This window comes from Synchiropus splendidus, chromosome 4 (genome assembly GCF_027744825.2).
Source record: "Synchiropus splendidus isolate RoL2022-P1 chromosome 4, RoL_Sspl_1.0, whole genome shotgun sequence".
Classification (NCBI taxonomy): domain Eukaryota; kingdom Metazoa; phylum Chordata; class Actinopteri; order Syngnathiformes; family Callionymidae; genus Synchiropus; species Synchiropus splendidus.
In genome coordinates, this window is record NC_071337.1 from 6,045,459 (window position 1) to 6,069,889 (window position 24,431).

Sequence of the window (24,431 nt, forward strand, 5' to 3'; positions counted from 1 at the left end):
AATTCAACATTTTTTTTTAACATATTTTGATCCTGTCATTCATCAGGTCAACAGGTGAGTGCTGATACCGTCCCGAATACCGACCCGACGAATCAGATCTGTCCCTGTACGTCTGTCTGGAAAATACATTTATTGTCGACTGAAATGGTCTAAATCCTGTGTGTTATGGGTGACATATAAAGCAGCTGTTGCACGGCAGGCTTAAAAAATCCAAGGCTGCTCATTGGCCTGTTAAGCACCCTGCCCCATAATGCACTGCAACATATCCCTGCGACAGCATTGTTGATCAATAGATGAATTGATGTGACTTGAACCTTGCTCTTCTGTCTGATCTCAACTAATAGGAAGCAGGGCCCAGCTTCACTGCCTACCATTTGATCTGGGCACTGAAGAACGCTTGTTCCTCCTGAACATAATTTGGCATTTAAAACAAACTTCCCACTCCATTGAGGTCCAATATAATTTAAAAAGCCCTTGAAATGTGCAGGATTTGGCCCCTTTCTTTGTTTCCCCCTTCTCTGTTTTGACTGCTGCATTCTTTTATTTACATCCACCGCAAATAAGAGCCAGATCAAACAACGGCGCTTTATTACATCCAGCGTTTGCCCGACACTCACCACTCAGGTTTCCAGCCACAGGCACTTCATTTGGAACAGAAAGACGCTTGGAGTCTGAGTCACAGTAGCTTTGTTATTTCATCTCTGCTGTGCCATTGTGTTGTCTTCTACCTGTGTGCAGTGTTTCTCACACAAAACAAACACTGAATCGGACCATCTATCTCTGCCGTGTTTACATCTGACAGTCGTGATAACTATAGCGCTGAGCCAGTTTATTCTAATGTTAAATTGCCTTGACATTTGTGTCGTGACGCTAAAACAAATGACATTGTTTAGCTTTCCTTGGTAACTTCTTAAAACCGTGATCTTAGCTGAAGTGTTGACGCTTTAATGAGTTTCAGCTGAGCTCAGCAACAGCTTGTACGCAAGGTCCTCCTGCCTACTGTAATGCTTTGACCTGTAGAAGAGAAAATAGGGGGGGCGGGGGTGTCTGGGTAGAGGGAGGGGTGACTCAGTCTTTGGGTCAATAAAAATCAAAAAAGCAGTTATTGACTTTGAAGCACTTTGCCGTTTGAGGGAAACCTAAAACCGGGCCGCCTGTGACGGGCCGCTCCGGTTGAGGTCGGAGAGGAAATGCAGGGTGACACTAACAGGCCGGAGGAGGAAGTGTTGATGGACTGAATTAAACAAGGGAAGGGGGGGCGGGTGCCGGGGTGAGGGGGCGACTCTAATGTTTTCCACTGACAAGGAGGAAAGGCCCAGTCGCTGTGCCACACACACTTTGCTGAGCAACACTCGCGCACTGATGTTACACACGCAAACGCACAAAATTGAGCTTTAACAAAACAAAACAAAGGACTTAAATAGATCAGAAATGACACACACACACTCTATTTTTGATGTTTTGTGGGGACATTTCATTGCTTTTCATGCTTTCCCCAGCCTCTCACCCTAAACCTAACCATCCAAAACAAATAGCTAACCTTAACCAGGACTAAACCAAACTGAATTATAATAACCTAGTCATTTTGAAATTTTAATCCTCAAATTGAAGCCTAAACTTGTGGGCACCGGCAAGAGGGCCCCACAAATACATACAGGGGTTGGACAAAATAACGGAAACACCTTCAAGCTAAAAAAGCTTTAAGGTCTTTCCATTATTCTGTCCAACCCCTGTACAGTCACCACAAGCAGATGAAGTTTTATTACGAACGAAAAGTTTGTCCTCAGAAACTTCATGGCAAATATTTAGCTGCCCGTTTTGTTCCATGTAATTTGTTATGCTCATGCAGGGTGACCTGAATACAGAACCTCGGTGACCCCAACTGAGCTGTGAAGACTACAGGGCTCCACTATTTCTGCCTATATTATGACTTTCACTCCATAATATTGACATGCATCAGGCTGGGCAACACACCAACATCACAACAGACATTGCTGCTGAGACAGATGATACAGATGTTGCTTGTTATTATCAGTGTTGTCTGCCAGCTAGCCCCGGCCCTTGTGTGTGTTAACACTTCATCCAAAGAAAAGCAGCTGAAAAACTGGCACACAAGAGGAACAACAATTCATCAGTTTATCTGTCTGAATTTTGCTCTCAACATGACAGCAAGACTGTTTCAGTAAAGGTTGCTACGTGTTGGTGGTATCAATATTTGGGGACACCACAAATCTTTTCCACTATTTACTGCAGTTTTTGCATGAGGAAACCATAAAGCTGTTTCCCTTCCGATTCCCTTCCCTGCAAACCTCAGGTAGCATTGTTCTTCGGCTTCACCTGTTACATATGTCAATAGCAGCACATTTCATTTGCCTCATTTTGTGCCTCATTTTGTAGTTTGCAACATTAGCAATCATTCTGGCTATTAATTCATTTTTTGTTGGCATGCATTTTTATATTAATATTTAATGTATTCTAGCTGCTCCTCTTACATTCAGGGAACATTTTGATTGTATTTAAATATTATTTGTTGTGTGTCGTTTTTTCTCTCCATTAAAACATTGTAACCAGCCAAAATATATTGGGATATGAATTGGTTACCATATCGCCCAGATACAACAATAATAATAAAAAAAAATAATAATAATTCAGAAAAAAAATGAAAATGAAAACATGAAAGAGGATTCCTCTGAAACTTTTTTGGGGGTTGGAATAATGAAAAGTTGAAGTTGTTATAGACTTGACAATTTTATTTTCACTTGTTTATGAACATGTATCTGAAGGACTTGATTTATTTTATTGATGCTGTTTTCTGTCCCAGTAAACTAAAAAAAATACCTGGGTTTCTGTGGTGGAAGGAGGGGTCCCTGAAACCATTTTTGTATGCCAAGAAGTTTTGAAGGCGAATAAAGCCTCTTGCATGCGTCCTCACCAGGAGCTGTGGCCACTGCCAACCTCGAGGCTTCAAAGGCTCCAATGAAAACACCTGTGAATTCCTTTGCTCGGATGCAGCTGATGACCATGCAGAACATCCTGAGAAGATCAGATGATGCTGCGCATGACATAGGTTGTCAGCCAGCAGCTGGAGCTTCAGAGAGGCGGCGTGTAAAAAATGCGCTTCTCTCCCGGCAGGTAGACCAATGAAGCGCTCTGGTCACCAGCCGCCCAGCGCGCGGCTGTGATCCGTGCGGCCTCGCTCACGTCTCGCTGTGTGTTCTCATGTCGCGCTCCCGCGATGTGATGTCGCGGCGATGACTAGTGATCCGGCTGCGTGTCGTAAAAAAAAAGGAACTTTTAATGACCGAGCGGCTCTCGCCGGCGGCCCGCCGCGTCTGCTTCTTATTTCCAGCCGCAGACGGACTGTAAACCAACCCTGGCAGCGCTGTCACCTAAAACCCCGGCTGATTATCATTCTGCGTGAGCGACGGTGGTTCTGTTTCTACTTACAGACCCTCGACCCTCCCGCCTCCTCGCTATTTCCTTTAAGTATCTTTGCGCTCACATAAAAACCGATGTCAAGTGCACACGCTACAAGTTCTCTGGCAGACAAATCAGAGCCAGGTGCGTCCACATGCGCGCGCGTATGAGAGCGATATTACAAACATCTGCGTGTTCTGCATGTCCTCACCATTTAGATCCCCGTGTGACACTAAAGGAGAAGGGGAAACCCGCTCCAACGTTACTCTGCGACTTTGTTCTGCTGCCAAAAAAACTCGGCCAACACACGCACACGCGCAATTTCACAATTTGGCATGAATTTATTTGCTCATTTTCAGCTTGTGTTTAATTATCACGCAGAAATGTTACACCTGTTCAGGTCACAGTGGCTTTGCATAGAGTTTAATGAAAATCTAGAAAAGCACTCAGAGAGCGCGGACCTCCACCACTCACATCGCAAATTTCCACCAATTTCTACTAAACATTATTGTACTATTACACTGATGAGCAAAATTGAGCTTTAACAAAACAAAACAAAGGACTTTAATAGATCATAATTGATACACACGCACACACACACACACAGTCTATGTTTGAATGTTCCTCACCATAAACCTGACCATCCAAAACGAATACCTCACCTTAACCAGGTCTAAACTCACTAAACCAAACTGAATTTCAATTGTAATAACCCAGTTATTTTGACGTTTTAATCCTCAAATTGAGGCTTATACCTGTAGGCACCAGCAAGAGGGCCCCACAAATACGGACGGTACCCACAAGAAAGGCTATACAAGGACACACACACACTGCTCAGCTTTATTATAAATGAAAAGTTTGTCCTTAGCTGCAGAACCACATCGCAAATTTCCACCGATTTCTACTAAACATTATTGTCCTATTGTCATTTTGTTTATAGAATTGGAAACTTCTTAGGAAACTCAATAGGACAGCAGGTGGCAGTGGCGTTCGGGAACTCGCATGCAACCAAAAAAGTTCATAAGTGCGAGAAAAAATGCTAGAAAAAACAAGTTTTCTTGTTCACATAACAGGCTACATGCAGGTTTAGTTGTGTTATTAACAGTATTATTAGTCCGACAAAGAGAGATCCTCTCTACCATAGTCTGACAAAGCTACAGTATTTAAATCCATTTTAAATAGGGCTCCGCCAATATGATTTATGATGTCACCATGATCAGTGATCAAATGACAAGCCTATTGTTTATTATTTATTTACTTAAAGATGCAATTTATATTTATACATTATGATAAATGTTATTGCTCTTTTAAATTTTACATCACCATGTAAAAATGACTTGTTCCTGCCCGGCCTGCGCTGCAGTCCTGCAGCTGTAGACATTAGAGCCAGGCAGCCATGATGGCGGCCATTTTGACAATACTTCTCCGTCCCAGTATTAAAACAAGACACTTGGCCTCAAATAACCGCGCCAAATTTGAGCGCTATATAGAGGCTAGCGAATGGATGCTAACTGGAGCCAACTGCAGGTGAAACCCTGGTCATGTAGTGGATGAAAAGAGGAGCGGTTTCTCAGGATACAGGCAACATTTAGGTGTTTCACAGGTGATGAGTGAAGTTTACATTGTGAGTTTGATCTGTTCATTGTTCATTAGAAAAGGAACAAAATGGGTTTATTTTATATTCAGCACTTTGCCTTTATGTTTTCATTTTCATTTATTTGCTTTAAAAGTTGTAATTTTTTTCTATACAGTGTTGTTCGGTGTTATTGTTTTTCAATAGGTTTGTGTAATTTTGAAAAAGTGTGTGATTTAGTTGGGGTGAAAATAAAAAAATGGGTATAAAAATCGCCCCCAATTTTAAAAGTCTAATCTTAAGTGGACTAAGCCAGAAGTTTTCTGAGCTGTCATGCAACCATGCTCCGTGAAGCTTCAGCATTTTACTGAGAGAAAGTGTTTTAGATTTAAATGTAATGTATTATCCATGTATTATTTCTTGAGGTTTGTGATTCAAATTTTGAATCACAAAAATCAGGAAAATAAGGAAATGAAACAAGCAATAATCTGTAGTATCTAATCGCTGCAGAAGTAGAATTGCAGTAGGTCAGAACTGTAATATTGAATTGGAAAAATAAAATAAAAAATAGCACGGATTAGCACCCTGTGATAAAAATAAAGCAGAACAAAGGCATCTTGAGGTTCTACTGGTGGCTCCAAGTCACTAGTCATTCCACCTCTGACCAGCAGGGGGACAGAAAGAAAGTGTCTGATAGGAATATGGCGGCGATGTATACAGTACAACAGCGTAGATGGTATTCAAACTCTTCTTGCGCGTGGATCCTAAACCAGCACCGTTTGTGAGCTGGCGCTGGTGTGTGTGTGTGTGTGTGTGTGTGTGTGTGTCTATCACGACCACAGAGATCAAACAGTTCAACAGTCCTTAACTGTGTACCAACGCCGGCAGATATAAAGAAGAATTCACACACAAGTTATAACAAGCTTAATGCGAGGTGAAGGTTCTGGCTCAGATGTGGGCCGATGGTTTGTTTTTCCCTTTGGCGCGTTTGTGGTTCAGTTTTCCATCACAGCATCTGTCGCCCCTCTTTCTACTTAATTACTTCCTTTGTTTGGTCACAGTTTCATTCTTTCTCTTCTGTTTGTCTTTATCCTCGCTCCTCTTTTCATTTCATCTCCCCTTTCATCTCCGCGTGTATCTCGTTTCCCCCATCTGTGATTCCCTGTCTGGTTCTCTCTTGCTAAATTGGTTCTTTATCGTTTACACTTCCATCCATCCATCTTCTCTTTGATTCTCTTTCTCCTCTCCTTGACTGCATTACTTCTGTCAGTGATGGTCTCCTTCACTTTCTCTGGTTTCTTTCACAATGTTCCCTCTTTGCTTTTGGCTCCATTCTCGCCGCACCACGTGGACAGAGATGATTTGATCGGACATTTTGTTTTGTACGTGAGGTCCATTAAAAAGCAGGAAAACAGTGTGTTTGTGTCACTTGCCTGCACTAAAGTGTTGGCGACTACTGAACTTTCAAGAGTGATGGACAGTTGCTGCTGTTCACACTCAGCATTCAGTTGAAGTTCATGTTAAAGCTTCAACAAGTAACACACATTTGGCTTCCTCATGTTCTCCAGCATTTTACTTTGCTGTTCGTCCTATTTACCTTTACAACTTCAGACTCTGTGTTTCAACACATTGTCGTTGTTTCAAATTCACATGCTTATGTTCTGCTGGTTGGGGCTCTTTTTGTATATTCACGTCCATTTTTTACACATTTTTAAACAAAAATCATGTGAGCATTGTGTGACAGACGTCTTGATGTAAATCTTTAATGTCTCTTATGCTGTAGGAACAATAAAGTCCTTTAATACTGCGTCATGTTTGAGGCGTCAGCATGTCAGCTGGAGAAAACTTAGCATTTTAGCTCTGTGTAGAAAGCTTATAACAAACAACAATAATAATAATAATGGCTGTATAGGTCCTTCTGAACCGGAGCTACAAGCTTCTTCTGCCAGTCCCTTTAGCGCCCCCTTCAGTTAGCGACCCTATAAGGCCAGAGGCCCTCAGGGACCCCTCAAATGATTTACCTCAGATGCCCGTGCAACTGATTCCAACTGGAAAGATGCAGGTTTTCCATCCTGCTTGAGAGCAGGCAGGTTATTGCTTGGCATATTTCTCAATCTTCCTGTCGAAGCCAGCCTTTTTTTCCCTCCTCCCAAAGCTCAGCCATGAGGCTGGTCTTGGTGGACAGACGCTGCTCTGCAGCTGGATATGGTGCCAGTTCTGATGAGTTCATGAGTGCTAACTGGGCTCCTATCCTGCAGTGCATGTGTCAGATTCAGAACAAGAACATCCTGATGCTCAATCTGCTCCTCAACGTTCAGTTTTCTCCTCCATACTCAGCCACTGTACAACCTTTGGCACAGATCAGTGACTGAATGCGCCTTTGAATGACAGAGATACGATTGGCAATAATAATGATACGATACGATACGACACGACACGACACGACACGACACGACACGACACGACACGACACGACACGACACGATACAATATGATATTATACAATACGTTCAGTATTTCCAATCAATTGAACTACATCAGTAGGTGTTTGATTCCCACGTATTTTATGTTTCTTTTTTTCTTTTGCACTAATTTGCACTTACAATTGCAACAGCAATAAAGTGTATATTATTTCTTCCATATATTTCATCTATGCTACTGGCTCCTCTTACTTTCAGGAAGGGCTTTGGGCATATTTCATTAACATGGGTTGAGATACAATTCTTGCTATATATTTGCTTTGCTAAAATATTGCTGCCACTCAGCAAGAAGGTTCAGGGTTCGAATTCAGCTCTGGACCTTTCTGGATGGAGTTTGCAAATTCTTCCTGTGTTTTCTCCAGGTACTCGGGTTTCCTCCCACAGCCCAAAGACATATGCACTAAGTTCATTGGAGACTTGGAGAAAATTTCCCCCAAGTGTTGGTGTGTGCCCTGCGATGGACTGGTGACCTGTCCAGGGTGTTTTCCTGCCTCTTGCCCAGTGACCGCTGGGAGAGGCTCCAGCTCCCCGCAACCCTGAACAGGACTTAGCGATGGTTTACTTACGATCTATGCATGTATGTCAAACAGTTAAGACCAGATCACACAGCCTTGGTTGTCATGCTGTGTGTGTGTAAACATTTTATTATTTTTATTTATTTATTATTTAGAACAACTGAGCATTTTTTCATGTACCAGGTTAATGAAGCTGTTTATTGTTTAACCTGTTGATTCTGCGTTGGTGTAGTGAAATGGTCGGTTTCAGTGGAACGTCTTGGGACGTCATATTTGGCTCTCACTTAGCGGAGGAAAAAAAAAAATATATATATATCAGGATGTATACTGTATACGAGTATTCAGCCTAAACAGTTCTGCTCCGTTTCTCCCAGCCCTGGACCCTTTCACTGGGCTGAACCCCTGTGAAGACCGACTGCCTGGAACAATAGTTGAGCTTGTACCCTCCAGAAACGATAACATCTCCAAACAGATTACACACACACACACACACACGCGCATACTCACGCCATCTCTAACGGCAGCGACTCTGTCAAAACACCACTTTTTCCACCAGCTCTCAAGGGCGCACATGCTAAATATTGTTGGGGAAATATTGTTTTCCACATCCCAGTTCTGTGTTTGGGAACATGTGTGAAGCATTTAACGCCCCCCAATTCAGCCCCCAACTGCCCCATCCCATCCCACGCTGGATTTACACCCGTCTTTGTTTCTCTGCTAGTGTTTCTCCTGGATCTCACAGCAAATCTGCCACACACCCAAAACGCCTCCGATCGGGCTCACAGAGACGGGACATTCCAGTCTTTTGTCCTTCACTGACCGCTAAGTGCAGCTGCCCCAAACTGGCCACGCCCCTTTTTTATATCTCACCTTGTGTTTGGTGGCTGACAGCCATAGGACATTGTACACATTCCTTCTACTCCTGCTTTCTCTCTTTTCTAACTTGTGTACGTTGTTAAATGTCCGCAGACCTGGGGAGACAAAAGGCCACTCGACCTTTGACCCCGGTGTGGCGAAGCCCGTCTTAATCTGATGTACGGACCCTCCTCTGCTATTGTCTGAGCAGCAGGAGACCCACCAAGACTGTGGAGTAAAGAGAGGTCAGACTTTACATCTTCCCACCAATTTGTTTGTTCCCTAATCACACACACACACACACACACACACACACATACTCGTCTGCTGACCCTCTTTTCACCCCTCACACTGTCACTCTCTTGTCTCTCTGACATCTGAGAAGAAAACTTCCTCTCGCTTGCGACTATCCAGACTATCCTGTCGCTGCGGTCTATAGAACCGAGTCAGCGAAATAAAAAACACTCCAAAGGACCCCGGCGACGTTCACATCTGGCCTCAAGATCTGTCGCCCAAAATGTTCACGCAATCATCGGACTGCTTCATCTCACGGTCACAGAAGCAGCTCCAGTTATAAACCGCCGCGTGGAAAAGGAGCTTCATAAATACACATTTGATTGACAGTTTCGCTCCAGATGCTTTGTTTGCTGCAGTAAAAATAAAAAAAACATCCATGGCCACGCTACATTCAAGTGACATTTATCAGCTGACTCACCTACCAAAAGAGGTGCCGTCCATACTATGGAACTTATATTATAGATATATAGATAATTCTACCCATCAAGGTTTAATAAAGTTTTTCAGATTTCGGTCAGAATTACCACTCAAAAAAAAAAAAAAAGTAAAAAAAAAAAAAAAAAAAAAAAAAAAAAAAATATATATATATATATATGTATATTATAAAGTTGTAATATTATGAGATTGAAAGTGGCAATATTGCGTGTTTTTAAGTCGCAGTATAATTACATTGTTAAATCGAGTGACGCTGCTGCCCCAAACTGTGCCATGTGGAGGGTCTTGTGAAGCTATACTTTAGGATTGGTTTATAAATCAAGAGGTCCTTTGGCTCAACACCGTCACATTCTCTGTAAAAACACTACGCAAGCGGCTTATTGTAATACACCGCCGTGGAAAAACACAGCAGAGAGGCCCAAGAACAGACGGAGCAGAATGGAATTGTCCAATACTGGACTATAAATGTGACTCGAGTAGGTGTTGACAGAGCTTCAACTGGTGGAGTTTCTCATGTGATGCTGGAGATGACGCTCACCTTGACTAGAAAACCATCGTCTTTCAGGCCTCCTTTAGACACACTCACAGAGACAATGACTTCGCTGGCATCGCTGTCAGAAATCAGGAAACGCATGAAAATATTTCTGCCGTCTTGTACACAGCTGGTCTTCATTGGATTCCGGTCCCCATATGCCAGTAGTGTAACGTGAATGTCTCCGGGAGGACGTTTTGACTCGGGAGTCTCACCAACGTGACCCGGGAAGGCTGAGTCTGAAAGCAAGTCGTGGGAACATCCGCAAGTCGTGATGTCAGTAGTTACTGCTACAGGGTTTGTTGAGTTTGTTTGAGTGTCCACAGTGATTTTGTCAAAAGTTAGTTCAGTCTTTCTCATTCATCTGATCTAAAACTAGTGTAGTTTGTTTTCCATCATGGCTCTAGTCACGCACACCTCCTTGTTGGGACATGGTGACGTTTGTCATTGTCATAACCCTTTCCCCAGCCTCTCTCTTTAAACCTCACCATCCAAAACACATGGCTAACCTGAACTGAAACCCACTTATAATGACTCAGTTATTTTGAAGTTTTAATACTCAAATTGAGGCTTAACCTCATGGGGACCAGCCAAATGTCCCCACAAAGTTGCTCACAAGAATAGAGTTTTGTGAAGAATCGGTCCTCACAAAATGCAATACCGACCCCTGCCACACACACAAAGTAATGTAAAAATATTGAGGCAAGAACTAAATCTAAATAAAAATAACTAGTAAGTAAGTTTCGAAAACACGATATCTGTGTAGCTCCTCTGCAATATTTTCACGCCAAATGATGCTTTCTGTAGTAACTTGCAGCAGAGAATGGAGGATGTTACCATCTGAAGAAAATGTAACCAATGTCCAGACTTTTTAATTCAGTGAAACACATTGTAAATCCACGTGTAGCGGTGGCCTGATTCCTGGCCCCGGACGGTGACAGAGGTGAAGATCAGCATCTCCATTTATTTCCTATATGAAGGTAACTGACTATGAGACAGCACAACAGCAGCCAAAATAGAGTTAAGGCACTTTCAGTCTTTACTTTGGGTGAAGCCACAGAAGTGTATAGACATTAAATACAAGTTTATTTCTTACATAGTCATGTGATCACAAATGTGCCCCAAATGAGGTGAATAAATGTTTATAAAATAACTAGCACATGATTCATCAGCAGTTAGCATAAATCACAGATATATATCTTCAGATTTCAGATAAAAAAAACATCGACTTTCAAAAGATGAACTCTACTGGCACTGTATTAATGCTGTTACGGAATGAAAAAAAGAAAAAAAACAGTTTTATTTCAGCGACCAGATGTTGTGGACAATGGGGAAAAAGTAAAATAACTTATTTTTAGAACATAAATTATTATTTTGATATCAAATATTTACACACAATACTTTTCATCATCATCAGTGCATAGAAGTAAAAAACATTGATCCTTCTCACATCACATACTCGTCAATTTAGTTCCCTGAGACTTGAGATGTGGCAGGTTTCCGAGGGCAGAAGGTCACTTCACTGAGGCTGGAGCTGTTCCACTGAGGTCCAGCAAATGCATCTCCTCTCGGGCCTCGCTTTATGCAGCACGCATCTGAACTGCGGCCTGAAGCCAAGAGTCTGCGCTGTGTCTCACATGTGACACGTCCAGTCCTTTCTTGTGGCAACATGGATATGAGAAAAAGCTGTCAGCAGCCTGTCATTATCAGCTCACAGCTCGCTGCATGTGATGAAACGCAGGCTTGAGTTGGGCTGCGTTCCACTTGTGTGAGAGTTCTCCATCAAACTTTCTTGTTAATTAACCCTTTCCTCTAATATGAGTTTCCCCACAGAAATATAGCCATATTTTCTATTACAATTATAACAATACCTGACTTTTTTATGTACCAACGCCACTAAACCAGCCTGCGATTTTAATCCCAAAATATATTTTCATAAAATATAATGAAATTGAATTCTTTAACAGCCACTTGTGTTCCGTCGAGGCGCCTTCTCTTGAATTTATTTTGCTTTTCTCAGTAGAACCGCATTCAAAAATGTTAAATATTGATGAATTTTAATAGATTTTAAACTCAAATGTAAACTATATTTAAGTTGTCAATTGAAGATGTCCCGTCCCTGCTGCTCTAAGTAGGTGGGGCAGACTCCAGCTATTTTTCAGTCAAACTCTGTGAGTCAGTTATCATTTAATTTCTGGATCGATATCATTCATACAAGTGTGTGTGTACAAATATCAAAACAAATGTGTCTGAGGACGGGTTTGTTGCTAGTTCTTGGTCGACAAGTTTGTTCTTCATTTCAATTTTCATTAATACCTAAAAATTTGAAAGCACTTTTCCTGTAACAATAACTGCATATTTTCTACATTATATTTCACTATTCTTTGCTTATACTTATAATAATTGTCCTTCACGTCCGTGTTCAGTTTCTCTTCAATATAATACGAGTAAAAGTGACTGTAAGGTCGTAATCCTTCATGATAGCAGGACTGACATTTCTTCCCGCTGACCTGCTGAGGCTGTAGTGAGATGGATTAGATAGTTTTCCCTGCTGGTCTGGACCTGAAGCAGGCCAGAGCTCTGTGACCCGGCTGCTCGCCGTGGGCTACCTGCAGCCGCAGGACTCCACCACCATGTCCTCGTACTGCTTATAGACCACGTTGTTTCCCGAGTCGATGTAGAGGATGCTGATGGGGCTGAGTCTGGTGGGGGCGCAGCAGCTCGGTGGCATGTCACCCGGGTTCATTGAGTTCATCAGGGTCTGGATGATGGCGTGGTTGGTGGGCTCCAGGTGGGAGCGCAGCGGGAAGTCGCACACGCCCTCGCAGTGGTACGCCTCATAGTCCAAGGGGGCGATAATCCAGTCATCCCAGCCCAGGTCTCTGAAGTTCACGTGCAGCGGCTTCTTGCTGCATCTGGACTTGGACTTCTTGCCGTGCCTCTTGCCGTGGCGGCTCTTGCCGATGGTGGTCCGTCTCCTTCGGCTGGCCTTGGCTCCCGGACTCCTCTCCTTGGCTTTCCTCCCGAGCCCCAGCAGCGCCCGTCCTTCCCTCCTCTCGCTGAAGAGCGTCTGCCTCTTCTTGGAGCGGGTGAAGACCACCAGGATGGCTTTCTTCTGCTGCGGCCTGGCATGCCGGTGCAGACCCAGATGGTGCAGGTCCACTTCCCGCTCCGGGTTGTCCAGCATGGCGGTCAGCTCCAGACAGAAGGGCTTCCCGGGGTTGAGCTGCTGCCACTCTTTGAAAACCTCCCACACGTCCAGAACCTCCCACTTGGGCCGGTGGGAATCCTGCAGTTCCAGCGTTTTGGAGGCCAGCAGCGTCCGGTCGCTGCAGGACAGCAGCTGGATGTCCACCGGTTCGGTTTCAGAAATCTTGAAATTCCCAGACATTTTAATGTAAATCCTGAGCTCGGCTCCGAGAACCTCTGCTTTCCTGGAGAGAGTGGAGACGTCGAATAGGTACTGCTGCGCCCGGAGGGGGGAGAGGGGCAACTCGTCTGTGGACACAAGCGCTCACGTTACTTGAATGAATGTTCAGCAGCAGCTTTCGAAATATTTTAGCATCAAAGCGTACAATATGTATTTTTTTTTCTTTAAAAATATTCACATTTTACTTACCATCAATTGAAAAAAAAAGAGTATCACCTTTATGTAAAAATATTGTCTCAAACATATTCAAACCTTTCTACTTTGTCATTTTTTCACATTAACACACATGATAATAGTAATAATTTCAGTGTTGCAGTATCACAATTACTTATTGTAATTATAGTTTTATTTCTAGTTTAGTTTGGAACGGTAGTTCCCTTTTTATTTATATTTAAGTTATTAAATAAAAATAAGAACTTTCATTTTTTTCTGTGACGTTAACAATGTATTTATCCTCTTTGATTTATTCTTCATTTAATACCTTTTTTTATATTTATATATTATCTTAAAATACATTTTGAGGCTATATTTATATCTGCACTAATCTTAAAATATTAAATCAAGTAAATTATCGTTTTATTTTATTCTTTTGCTTCTATTATTGCCACGCTAATTTCAAAACACATACCTCAGTGTTGAAACCAAACGTTGGAACACAGGATTTCGGAGCAACTATTAGTCCTAATTGGAATCATTGATCAGAAATTAGGGAATGTCTAGGGAATTCTTACAGAACTGGTTGATTTATTTTAGCTAATAAATAACCAGTGCGCCCAGAAGACACTCAATAACGGCTAAAATGAAACTTCAAAAATGACATGACATGTTGTTTATCCCTTTAAACACACTGGTCATTCTCACCGGCGGCTCCATAAATGAAGAAAATAATCTAAGTGTGGCACTAGAATATTTTTTTTCGTGGTCTCTCACCGTGTCCGCTGTCCACAAAACTTGCGATGGTGTTGGCCGCCTTGGAGGACCTGAAGAAACTCGCGTTGAGCCCCAGTTTCTCTGCGGAGGAGAAGGTTTTGTAGATGGACAGCATGTAGTCGTGCGGCTCCACCGCGGACCTGCTGTCGAGCCGCTCCACGGACGCAGCGTTCAACTCCTTGAAGAAGCGGGACGCCTCCTGACCGACCAACGCTCTGCTGCTTTTGGGCGCAGACGGCGGGGAAATGGCGAAAGTTTGGAAACACGGCACTCGCCAGGAGAAGAGCCAAGTGGCGAAGACGAGCAGGAAGGTAGCGACGTCCATGATCGGAGCCGGAGTCCGAGCTGAGGCGGGAGCAGCAGCGTCCACCTCCCGCCGCTCCGCGATGTGTCGGCGCTCCGGAGGAGAGCCGCACTTTAAAGGAGGAGGCCGGATCACGTGACCTTGCGCGAGAGGGTGACGCGTCTGCTGCTGCTTTGAGAAACGCGCGCCTCCTCAAATCCTAGTTTAAATCCATTTCACACTTCCCAACTCAGTTTGTTGTCGTCTGTGTCTGAATGTTAAAATAACGTTGGACCGTTGTCTCTGTTGCCCTCTGCTGTTGGAAAGTATCATTCAGCACCACGGACAGAGTTATTATTCTGCGTCGATTTGCCACTGGAAGCTCGGTCCCTGAGCAAAATATTACCTTCATCTGAGGCACCTGGTCTGGAGAACTTGGGAACTGATCAGGTCTAAAAGCGGGAAGAGGATCCAGGCCTGTTCTTTTTGGTCCAAAACAGAGTGTTTTCGAGCACTTCCAGTGTTAACTGTGATCCTCTGTAGTTGCTCAATGATGACTTGATCCCGGCGTCCGAGTCTCAGTTACAGTGGTTCCTTGTACAGGCATTACAGAATGTTTCGAGTTCATCCGCATCGCAAAATAAAATTCTATTAAACACTGTATATGGAAATCTTTCGGGACTAATTGGTGATCCGCCTTCACCCTGCAGTCACTTGGGTTCCATCCTTCAGTTCATGACCTGATTTTAACAGCTGTTGCTTTCTAAATCTATGAATAAATATGTGTTCATAGTTTATGCTGCCACTGCAGAAGCGTGCTGGGCCCATAACCAAAGTTTTCAACACTTGTGCGTAGTTTCTGTGGCCACATGGTTCATATGTTCATCCATCATAGCAGAGTGGCGCAGCGGAAGCGTGCTGGGCCCATAACCCAGAGGTCGATGGAGCGAAACCATCCTCTGCTACAGAGTTCTTCTCTTGCAATGAGATGCATATTTTGGCTCCATCCAATCCGAAAACACAGCTAATGCAATGAGGTCTTGCTGTGCGAGCTCATCGGATTTGAAGTGAAACCTGACTGAGAGACTTGGGTGAAGGAGTCTTGGTGTCACAGCCGTTGTGCTGAGCAGTTAAGCAAAATTCATTCCATCACTCCTCTGCCACAAAACAAGTGTCTGTCCTTTGATAGCTCAAATGGTAGCATTGTCTCAGAGTGGTGTGGTGGGAGCGTGCAGGGGCCAGAAACTTTTTGGGAGTGTCTGATATGATGCAAGAGAAGAAAATGTGTCCACACAGTCCTCTCCCACCACACTCCTGGCTTCGGTGAGGTAAGGGTTTTGGGTGAGAGCAGATCAAGGACTGGAGATCTGACTGGGACGAGGGTTAGAATGTGGTGAGGGTGTTTGGTGTCCTCTTCATTGTTGACATTTGTGACTTAGTTAGCAAGGGAGTTGCGGAATGAGCCAATCGGGGGTCATAGATTGAATTTAGGTTTGGTTGCGGTATGGGAGTCAAGGTGTCCCATTCTTTGGTTAGAGCAGGGAAGCAAAATGTATTCCCACAGTCACCTCCCATAAGAGGTGGGCTGTGTTCCTTCGATAGCTCAGTTGGTAGAGCGGAGGACTGTAGAGTGAGATGGATATCCTTAGGTCGCTGGTTCAAATCCGGCTCGAAGGAATTGTTTTTCTGAAGATGAACCTGTATCCATGACATGCTGTGTGTGGTGAGGCCCTCGACTGCAGACCTGTTAATCTGTATATTCCACCTCCATGCGGTATGACCTGTGACAATGACACTCGGACCCTCACTTTCCACAACTGTGGGATAACTGAACTCTTCTCCCACAAGAGTCTGATCTGGGGCGACCCTTCAAAAGTTTTCTGAGGCCTTTTAGAATAGGTTTAGACTCATGTGAGTTCAGGAGTTTATGCGAAGAAGATGCCTGATGGTTGTACATTGCATTGTTTCTAGTTTTCTAATACCCGAATCCCTTCAGAATGATCTGGGGAGCTCAGCTGTAGGAGGCCTGGTGCTCCTGGTTGTGGGCCTCCCATTCCAAAGTGATTTCGGTGAGGAGGCAAACAAAAAATGAGTGAAATCCCAAGGTTTTCAACACTTGTGCGTAGATTCTGTGGCCACATGGTTCATATGTTCAGCCATCATAGCAGAGTGGCGCAGCGGAAGCGTGCTGGGCCCATAACCCAGAGGTCGATGGATCGAAACCATCCTCTGCTACAGACTTCTTCTCTTGCAATGAGATGCATATTTTGGCTCCATCCAATCCGAAAACACAGCTAATGCAATGAGGTCTTGCTGTGCGAGCTCATCGGATTGGAAGTGAAACCGAACTGAGAGACTTGGGTGAAGGAGTCTTGGTGTCACAGCCGTTGTGCTGAGCAGTTAAGCAAAATTCATTCCCACAGTCCTCTGCCACAAATCAAGTGGCTTTGGTCTTTCGATAGCTCAGTTGGTAGAGCGGAGGACTGTAGAGTGAGATGGATGTCTTTAGGTCGCTGGTTCAAATCCGGCTCGAAGGAATAGTTTTTCTGAAGATGAACCTGTAACCATGACATGCTGTGTGTGGTGAGGCCCTCGACTGTAGACCTGTTAATCTGTATATTCCACCTCCATGCAGTATGACCTGTGACAATGACACTCGTACCCTCACTTTCCACAACTGTGGGATAACTGAACTCTTCTCCCACAAGTGTCTTATCTGGGGCGACCCTTCAAAAGTTTGGTGAGGCCTTTTAGAATAGGTTTAGACTCATGTGAGTTCAGGAGTTTATGCGAAGAAGATGCCTGATGGTTGTACATTGCATTGTTTCTAGTTTTCTAATACCCCAGTCCCTTCAGAATGATCTGGGGAGCTGAGCTGTAGGAGGCCTGGTGCTCCTGGTTTTGGGCCTCCCATTCCAAAGTGATTTCGGTGAGGAGGCAAACAAAAAATGAGTGAAATCCCAAGGTTTTCAACACTTGTGCGTTGATTCTGTGGCCACATGGTTCATATGTTCATCCATCATAGCAGAGTGGCGCAGCGGAAGCGTGCTGGGCCCATAACCCAGAGGTCGATGGATCGAAACCATCCTCTGCTACAGACTTCTTCTCTTGCAATGAGATGCATGTTTTGGTTCCATCCAATCCGAAATCACAGCTAATGCAATGAGGTCTTGCTGTGCGAGCTCATCGGATTTGAAGTGAAACCGAACTGAGAGACTTGGGTGAAGGAGTCTTGGTGTCACAGCCGTTGTGCTGAGCAGTTAAGCAAAATTCATTCCATCACTCCTCTGCCACAAAACAAGTGTCTGTCCTTTGATAGCTCAAATGGTAGCATTGTCTCAGAGTGGTGTGGTGGGAGCGTGCAGGCCCCAGAAACTTTTTGGGAGTGTCTGATATGATGCAAGAGAAGAAAATGTGTCCACACAGTCCTCTCCCACCACACTCCTGACTTCGGTGAGGTAAGGGTTTTGGGTGAGAGCAGATCAAGGACTGGAGATCTGACTGGGACGAGGGTTAGAATGTGGTGAGGGTGTTTGGTGTCCTCTTCATTGTTGACATTTGTGACTTAGTTAGCAAGGGAGTTGCGGAATGAGCCAATAGGGGGCCATAGATTGAATTTAGGTTTGGTTGCGGTATGGGAGTCAAGGTGTCCCATTCTTTGGTTAGAGCAGGGAAGCAAAATGTATTCCCACAGTCACCTCCCATAAGAGGTGGGCTGTGGTCCTTCGATAGCTCAGTTGGTAGAGCGGAGGACTGTAGAGTGAGATGGATATCCTTAGGTCGCTGGTTCAAATCCGGCTCGAAGGAATTGTTTTTCTGAAGATGAACCTGTATCCATGACATGCTGTGTGTGGTGAGGCCCTCGACTGCAGACCTGTTAATCTGTATATTCCACCTCCATGCGGTATGACCTGTGACAATGACACTCGGACCCTCACTTTCCACAACTGTGGGATAACTGAACTCTTCTCCCACAAGTGTCTTATCTGGGGCGAGCCTTCAAAAGTTTGCTGAGGCCTTTTAGAATAGGTTTAGACTCCTGTGAGTTAAGGAGTTTATGTGAAGAAGATGCCTGATGGTTGTACATTGCATTGTTTCTAGTTTTCTAATACCCCAGTCCCTTCAGAATGATCTGGGGAGCTGAGCTGTAGGAGGCCTGGTGCTCCTGGTTTTGGGCCTCCCATTCCAAAGTGATCTCGGAGAGGCGGCAAACAAAAAATGGTGAAATCCCGAGGTTTTCAACACTTGTGCGTAGATTCTGTGGCCACATGGTTCATATGTTCAGCCATCATAGCAGAGTGGCGCAGCGGAAGCGTGCTGGGCCCATAACCCAGAGGTCGATGGATCGAAACCATCCTCTGCTACAGAGTTCTTCTCTTGCAATGAGATTCATATTTTGGCTCCATCCAATCCGAAAACACAGCTAATGCAATGAGGTCTTGCTGTGCGAGCTCATCGGATTGGAAGTGAAACCGAACTGAGAGACTTGGGTGAAGGAGTCTTGGTGTCACAGCCGTTGTGCTGAGCAGTTAAGCAAAATTCATTCCCACAGTCCTCTGCCACAAATCAAGTGGCTTTGGTCTTTCGATAGCTCAGTTGGTAGAGCAGTGGACTGTAGAGTGAGATGGATGTCTTTAGGTCGCTGGTTCAAATCCGGCTCGAAGGAATAGTTTTTCTGAAGATGAACCTGTATCCAGGACATGCTGTGTGTGGTGAGGCCCTCGACCGTAGACCTCCTAATCTGTATATTCCACCTCCATGCAGTATGACCTGTGACAATGACACTCGTACCCTCACTTTCCACAACTGTGGGATAACTGAACTCTTCTCCCACAAGAGTCTGATCTGGGGCGACCCTTCAAAAGTTTTCTGAGGCCTTTTAGAATAGGTTTAGACTCATGTGAGTTCAGGAGTTTATGCGAAGAAGATTCCTGATGGTTGTACATTGCATTGTTTCTAGTCTTCTCATACCCGAATCCCTTCAGAATGATCTGGGGAGCTGAGCTGTAGGAGGCCTGGTGCTCCTGGTTTTGGGCCTCCCATTCCAAAGTGATTTCGGTGAGGAGGCAAACAAAAAATGAGTGAAATCCCAAGGTTTTCAACACTTGTGCGTAGATTCTGTGGCCACATGGTTCATATGTTCATCCATCATAGCAGAGTGGCGCAGCGGAAGCGTGCTGGGCCCATAACCCAGAGGTCGATGGATCGAAACCATCCTCTGCTACAGACTTCTTCTCTTGCAATGAGATGCATGTTTTGGTTCCATCCAATCCGAAAACACAGCTAATGCAATGAGGTCTTGCTGTGCGAGCTCATCGGATTTGAAGTGAAACCTGACTGAGAGACTTGGGTGAAGGAGTCTCGGTGTCACAGCCGTTGTGCTGAGCAGTTAAGCAAAATTCATTCCATCACTCCTCTGCCACAAAACAAGTGTCTCTCCTTTGATAGCTCAAATGGTAGCATTGTCTCAGAGTGGTGTGGTGGGAGCGTGCAGGGCCCAGAAAGGTTTTTGGGAGTGTCTGATAAGATGCAAGAGAAGAAAATGTGTCCACACAGTCCTCTCCCACCACACTCCTGGCTTCGGTGAGGTAAGGGTTTTGGGTGAGAGCAGATCAAGGACTGGAGATCTGACTGGGACGAGGGTTAGAATGTGGTGAGGGTGTTTGGTGTCCTCTTCATTGTTGACATTTGTGACTTAGTTAGCAAGGGAGTTGCGGAATGAGCCAATCGGGGGTCATAGATTGAATTTAGGTTTGGTTGCGGTATGGGAGTCAAGGTGTCCCATTCTTTGGTTAGAGCAGGGAAGCAAAATGTATTCCCACAGTCACCTCCCATAAGAGGTGGGCTGTGGTCCTTCGATAGCTCAGTTGGTAGAGCGGAGGACTGTAGAGTGAGATGGATATCCTTAGGTCGCTGGTTCAAATCCGGCTCGAAGGAATTGTTTTTCTGAAGATGAACCTGTATCCATGACATGCTGTGTGTGGTGAGGCCCTCGACTGCAGACCTGTTAATCTGTATATTCCACCTCCATGCGGTATGACCTGTGACAATGACACTCGGACCCTCACTTTCCACAACTGTGGGATAACTGAACTCTTCTCCCACAAGAGTCTTATCTGGGGCGAGCCTTCAAAAGTTTGCTGAGGCCTTTTAGAATAGGTTTAGACTCCTGTGAGCTCAGGAGTTTATGTGAAGAAGATGCCTGATGGTTGTACATTGCATTGTTTCTAGTCTTCTAATACCCCAGTCCCTTCAGAATGATCTGGGGAGCTGAGCTGTAGGAGGCCTGGTGCTCCTGGTTTTGGGCCTCCCATTCCAAAGTGATCTCAGTGAGGCGGCAAACAAAAAATGAGTGAAATCCCAAGGTTTTCAACACTTGTGCGTAGTTTCTGTGGCCACATGGTTCATACGTTCATCCATCATAGCAGAGTGGCGCAGCGGAAGCGTGCTGGGCCCATAACCCAGAGGTCGATGGATCGAAACCGTCCTCTGCTACAGACTTCTTCTCTTGCAATGAGATTCATATTTTGGCTCCATCCAATCCGAAAACACAGCTAATGCAATGAGGTCTTGCTGTGCGAGCTCATCGGATTGGAAGTGAAACCGAACTGAGAGACTTGGGTGAAGGAGTCTTGGTGTCACAGCTGTTGTGTTGAGCAGGTAAGCAAAATTCATTCCATCACTCCTCTGCCACAAAACAAGTGTCTGTCCTTTGATAGCTCAAATGGTAGCATTGTCTCAGAGTGGTGTGGTGGGAGCGTGCAGGCCCCAGAAACTTTTTGGGAGTGTCTGATATGATGCAAGAGAAGAAAATGTGTCCACACAGTCCTCTCCCACCACACTCCTGACTTCGGTGAGGTAAGGGTTTTGGGTGAGAGCAGATCAAGGACTGGAGATCTGACTGGGACGAGGGTTAGAATGTGGTGAGGGTGTTTGGTGTCCTCTTCATTGTTGACATTTGTGACTTAGTTAGCAAGGGAGTTGCGGAATGAGCCAATAGGGGGTCATAGATTGAATTTAGGTTTGGTTGCGGTATGGGAGTCAAGGTGTCCCATTCTTTGGTTAGAGCAGGGAAGCAAAATGTATTCCCACAGTCACCTCCCATAAGAGGTGGGCTGTGGTCCTTCGATAGCTCAGTTGGTAGAGCGGAGGACTGTAGAGTGAGATGGATATCCTTAGGTCGCTGGTTCAAATCCGGCTCGAAGGAATTGTTTTTCTGAAGATGAACCTGTATCCATGACATGCTGTGTGTGGTGAGGCCCTCGACTGCAGACCTGTTAATCTGTATATTCCACCTCCATGCAGTATGACCTGTGACAATGACACTCGGACCCTCACTTTCCACAACTGTGGTATAACTGAACTCTTCTCCCACAAGTGTCTTATCTGGGGCGAGCCTTCAAAAGTTTGCTGAGGCCTTTTAGAATAGGTTTAGACTCCTGTGAGCTCAGGAGTTTATGTGAAGAAGATGCCTGATGGTTGTACATTGCATTGTTTCTAGTCTTCTAATACCCCAATCCCTTCAGAATGATCTGGGGAGCTGAGCTGTAGGAGGCCTGGTGCTCCTGGTTTTGGGCCTCCCATTCCAAAGTGATTTCGGTGAGGAGGCAAACAAAAAATGAGTGAAATCCCAAGGTTTTCAACACTTGTGCGTAGATTCTGTGGCCACATGGTTCATATGTTCATCCATCATAGCAGAGTGGCGCAGCGGAAGCGTGCTGGGCCCATAACCCAGAGGTCGATGGAGCGAAACCATCCTCTGCTACAGAGTTCTTCTCTTGCAATGAGATGCATATTTTGGCTCCATCCAATCCGAAAACACAGCTAATGCAATGAGGTCTTGCTGTGCGAGCTCATCGGATTGGAAGTGAAACCGAACTGAGAGACTTGGGTGAAGGAATCTTGGTGTCACAGCCGTTGTGCTGAGCAGTTAAGCAAAATTCATTCCCACAGTCCTCTGCCACAAATCAAGTGGCTTTGGTCTTTCGATAGCTCAGTTGGTAGAGCGGAGGACTGTAGAGTGAGATGGATGTCTTTAGGTCGCTGGTTCAAATCCGGCTCGAAGGAATAGTTTTTCTGAAGATGAACCTGTATCCAGGTATCCTCACCATGACATACTGTGTGTGGTGAGGCCCTCGACTGTAGACCTGTTAATCTGTATATTCCACCTCCATGCAGTATGACCTGTGACAATGACACTCGTACCCTCACTTTCCACAACTGTGGGATAACTGAACTCTTCTCCCACAAGGGTCTGATCTGGGGCGACCCTTCAAAAGTTTTATGAGGCCTTTTAGAAGAGGTTTAGACTCATGTGAGTTCAGGAGTTTATGCGAAGAAGATTCCTGATGGTTGTACATTGCATTGTTTCTAGTCTTCTCATACCCCAGTCCCTTCAGAATGATCTGGGGAGCTGAGCTGTAGGAGGCCTGGTGCTCCTGGTTTTGGGCCTCCCATTCCAAAGTGATTTCGGTGAGGAGGCAAACAAAAAATGAGTGAAATCCCAAGGTTTTCAACACTTGTGCGTAGATTCTGTGGCCACATGGTTCATATGTTCATCCATCATAGCAGAGTGGCGCAGCGGAAGCGTGCTGGGCCCATAACCCAGAGGTCGATGGATCGAAACCATCCTCTGCTACAGAGTTCTTCTCTTGCAATGAGATGCATATTTTGGCTCCATCCAATCCAAAAACACAGCTAATGCAATGAGGTCTTGCTGTGCGAGCTCATCGGATTGGAAGTGAAACCGAACTGAGAGACTTGGGTGAAGGAGTCTTGGTGTCACAGCCGTTGTGCTGAGCAGGTAAGCAAAATTCATTCCATCACTCCTCTGCCACAAAACAAGTGTCTGTCCTTTGATAGCTCAAATGGTAGCATTGTCTCAGAGTGGTTTGGTGGGAGCGTGCAGGGCCCAGAAAGGTTTTTGGGAGTGTCTGATATGATGCAAGAGAAGAAAATGTGTCCACACAGTGCTCTCCCACCACACTCCTGGCTTCGGTGAGGTAAGGGTTTTGGGTGAGAGCAGATCAAGGACTGGAGATCTGACTGGGACTAGGGTTAGAATGTGGTGAGGGTGTTTGGTGTCCTCTTCATTGTTGACATCTGTGACTTAGTTAGTAAGGGAGTTGTGGAATGAGCCAATAGGGGGTCATAGATTGAATTTAGGTTTGGTTGCGGTATGGGAGTCAAGGTGTCCCATTCTTTGGTTAGAGCAGGGAAGCAAAATGTATTCCCACAGTCACCTCCCATAAGAGGTGGGCTGTGGTCCTTCGATAGCTCAGTTGGTAGAGCGCAGGACTGTAGAGTGAGATGGATATCCTTAGGTCGCTGGTTCAAATCCGGCTCGAAGGAATTGTTTTTCTGAAGATGAACCTGTATCCATGACATGCTGTGTGTGGTGAGGCCCTCGACTGTAGACCTGTTAATCTGTATATTCCACCTCCATGCAGTATGACCTGTGACAATGACACTCGGACCCTCACTTTCCACAACTGTGGGATAACTGAACTCTTCTTCCACAAGTGTCTTATCTGGAGCGAGCCTTCAAAAGTTTGCTGAGGCCTTTTAGAATAGGTTTAGACTCCTGTGAGCTCAGGAGTTTATGTGAAGAAGATGCCTGATGGTTGTACATTGCATTGTTTCTAGTCTTCTAATACCCCAGTCCCTATAGAATGATCTGGAGAG

General features: G+C 44.9%; 1 protein-coding gene and 13 non-coding genes across 14 annotated transcripts; 13 read left to right on the forward strand and 1 right to left on the reverse strand.

Annotated features, from left to right (window-relative positions):
• Window positions 1-11,230: 11,230 nt before the first annotated feature.
• On the reverse strand, window positions 11,231-14,789 carry gdf6b (growth differentiation factor 6b). Its single transcript, XM_053862971.1, has 2 exons — window positions 14,465-14,789; window positions 11,231-13,602 (listed from the first exon to the last, which is right to left on the reverse strand). Exons 1-2 carry the CDS (start codon window positions 14,787-14,789, stop codon window positions 12,710-12,712), a joined length of 1,218 nt encoding a protein of 405 aa, XP_053718946.1. The 3' UTR covers window positions 11,231-12,709.
• A 1,550-nt stretch (window positions 14,790-16,339) lies between these two features.
• On the forward strand, window positions 16,340-16,424 carry trnay-gua (transfer RNA tyrosine (anticodon GUA)). Its single transcript is given in 2 exon segments — window positions 16,340-16,376; window positions 16,389-16,424. It is a non-coding gene; the product is annotated as a tRNA-Tyr (tRNA).
• A 486-nt stretch (window positions 16,425-16,910) lies between these two features.
• Window positions 16,911-16,982, forward strand: trnam-cau (transfer RNA methionine (anticodon CAU)). The gene has a single exon. It is a non-coding gene; the product is annotated as a tRNA-Met (tRNA).
• A 217-nt stretch (window positions 16,983-17,199) lies between these two features.
• On the forward strand, window positions 17,200-17,284 carry trnay-gua (transfer RNA tyrosine (anticodon GUA)). The gene is given in 2 exon segments: window positions 17,200-17,236; window positions 17,249-17,284. It is a non-coding gene; the product is annotated as a tRNA-Tyr (tRNA).
• A 486-nt stretch (window positions 17,285-17,770) lies between these two features.
• Window positions 17,771-17,842, forward strand: trnam-cau (transfer RNA methionine (anticodon CAU)). Its single transcript has one exon. It is a non-coding gene; the product is annotated as a tRNA-Met (tRNA).
• Window positions 17,843-18,469: 627 nt separating this feature from the next.
• trnay-gua (transfer RNA tyrosine (anticodon GUA)) lies at window positions 18,470-18,554 on the forward strand. Its single transcript is given in 2 exon segments — window positions 18,470-18,506; window positions 18,519-18,554. It is a non-coding gene; the product is annotated as a tRNA-Tyr (tRNA).
• Window positions 18,555-19,039: 485 nt separating this feature from the next.
• Window positions 19,040-19,111, forward strand: trnam-cau (transfer RNA methionine (anticodon CAU)). The gene has a single exon. It is a non-coding gene; the product is annotated as a tRNA-Met (tRNA).
• Window positions 19,112-19,899: 788 nt separating this feature from the next.
• trnam-cau (transfer RNA methionine (anticodon CAU)) lies at window positions 19,900-19,971 on the forward strand. Its single transcript has one exon. It is a non-coding gene; the product is annotated as a tRNA-Met (tRNA).
• Window positions 19,972-20,599: 628 nt separating this feature from the next.
• trnay-gua (transfer RNA tyrosine (anticodon GUA)) lies at window positions 20,600-20,684 on the forward strand. The gene is given in 2 exon segments: window positions 20,600-20,636; window positions 20,649-20,684. It is a non-coding gene; the product is annotated as a tRNA-Tyr (tRNA).
• Window positions 20,685-21,170: 486 nt separating this feature from the next.
• On the forward strand, window positions 21,171-21,242 carry trnam-cau (transfer RNA methionine (anticodon CAU)). Its single transcript has one exon. It is a non-coding gene; the product is annotated as a tRNA-Met (tRNA).
• Window positions 21,243-21,869: 627 nt separating this feature from the next.
• trnay-gua (transfer RNA tyrosine (anticodon GUA)) lies at window positions 21,870-21,954 on the forward strand. The gene is given in 2 exon segments: window positions 21,870-21,906; window positions 21,919-21,954. It is a non-coding gene; the product is annotated as a tRNA-Tyr (tRNA).
• Window positions 21,955-22,729: 775 nt separating this feature from the next.
• On the forward strand, window positions 22,730-22,814 carry trnay-gua (transfer RNA tyrosine (anticodon GUA)). The gene is given in 2 exon segments: window positions 22,730-22,766; window positions 22,779-22,814. It is a non-coding gene; the product is annotated as a tRNA-Tyr (tRNA).
• A 499-nt stretch (window positions 22,815-23,313) lies between these two features.
• trnam-cau (transfer RNA methionine (anticodon CAU)) lies at window positions 23,314-23,385 on the forward strand. The gene has a single exon. It is a non-coding gene; the product is annotated as a tRNA-Met (tRNA).
• A 628-nt stretch (window positions 23,386-24,013) lies between these two features.
• trnay-gua (transfer RNA tyrosine (anticodon GUA)) lies at window positions 24,014-24,098 on the forward strand. The gene is given in 2 exon segments: window positions 24,014-24,050; window positions 24,063-24,098. It is a non-coding gene; the product is annotated as a tRNA-Tyr (tRNA).
• Window positions 24,099-24,431: the final 333 nt, after the last annotated feature.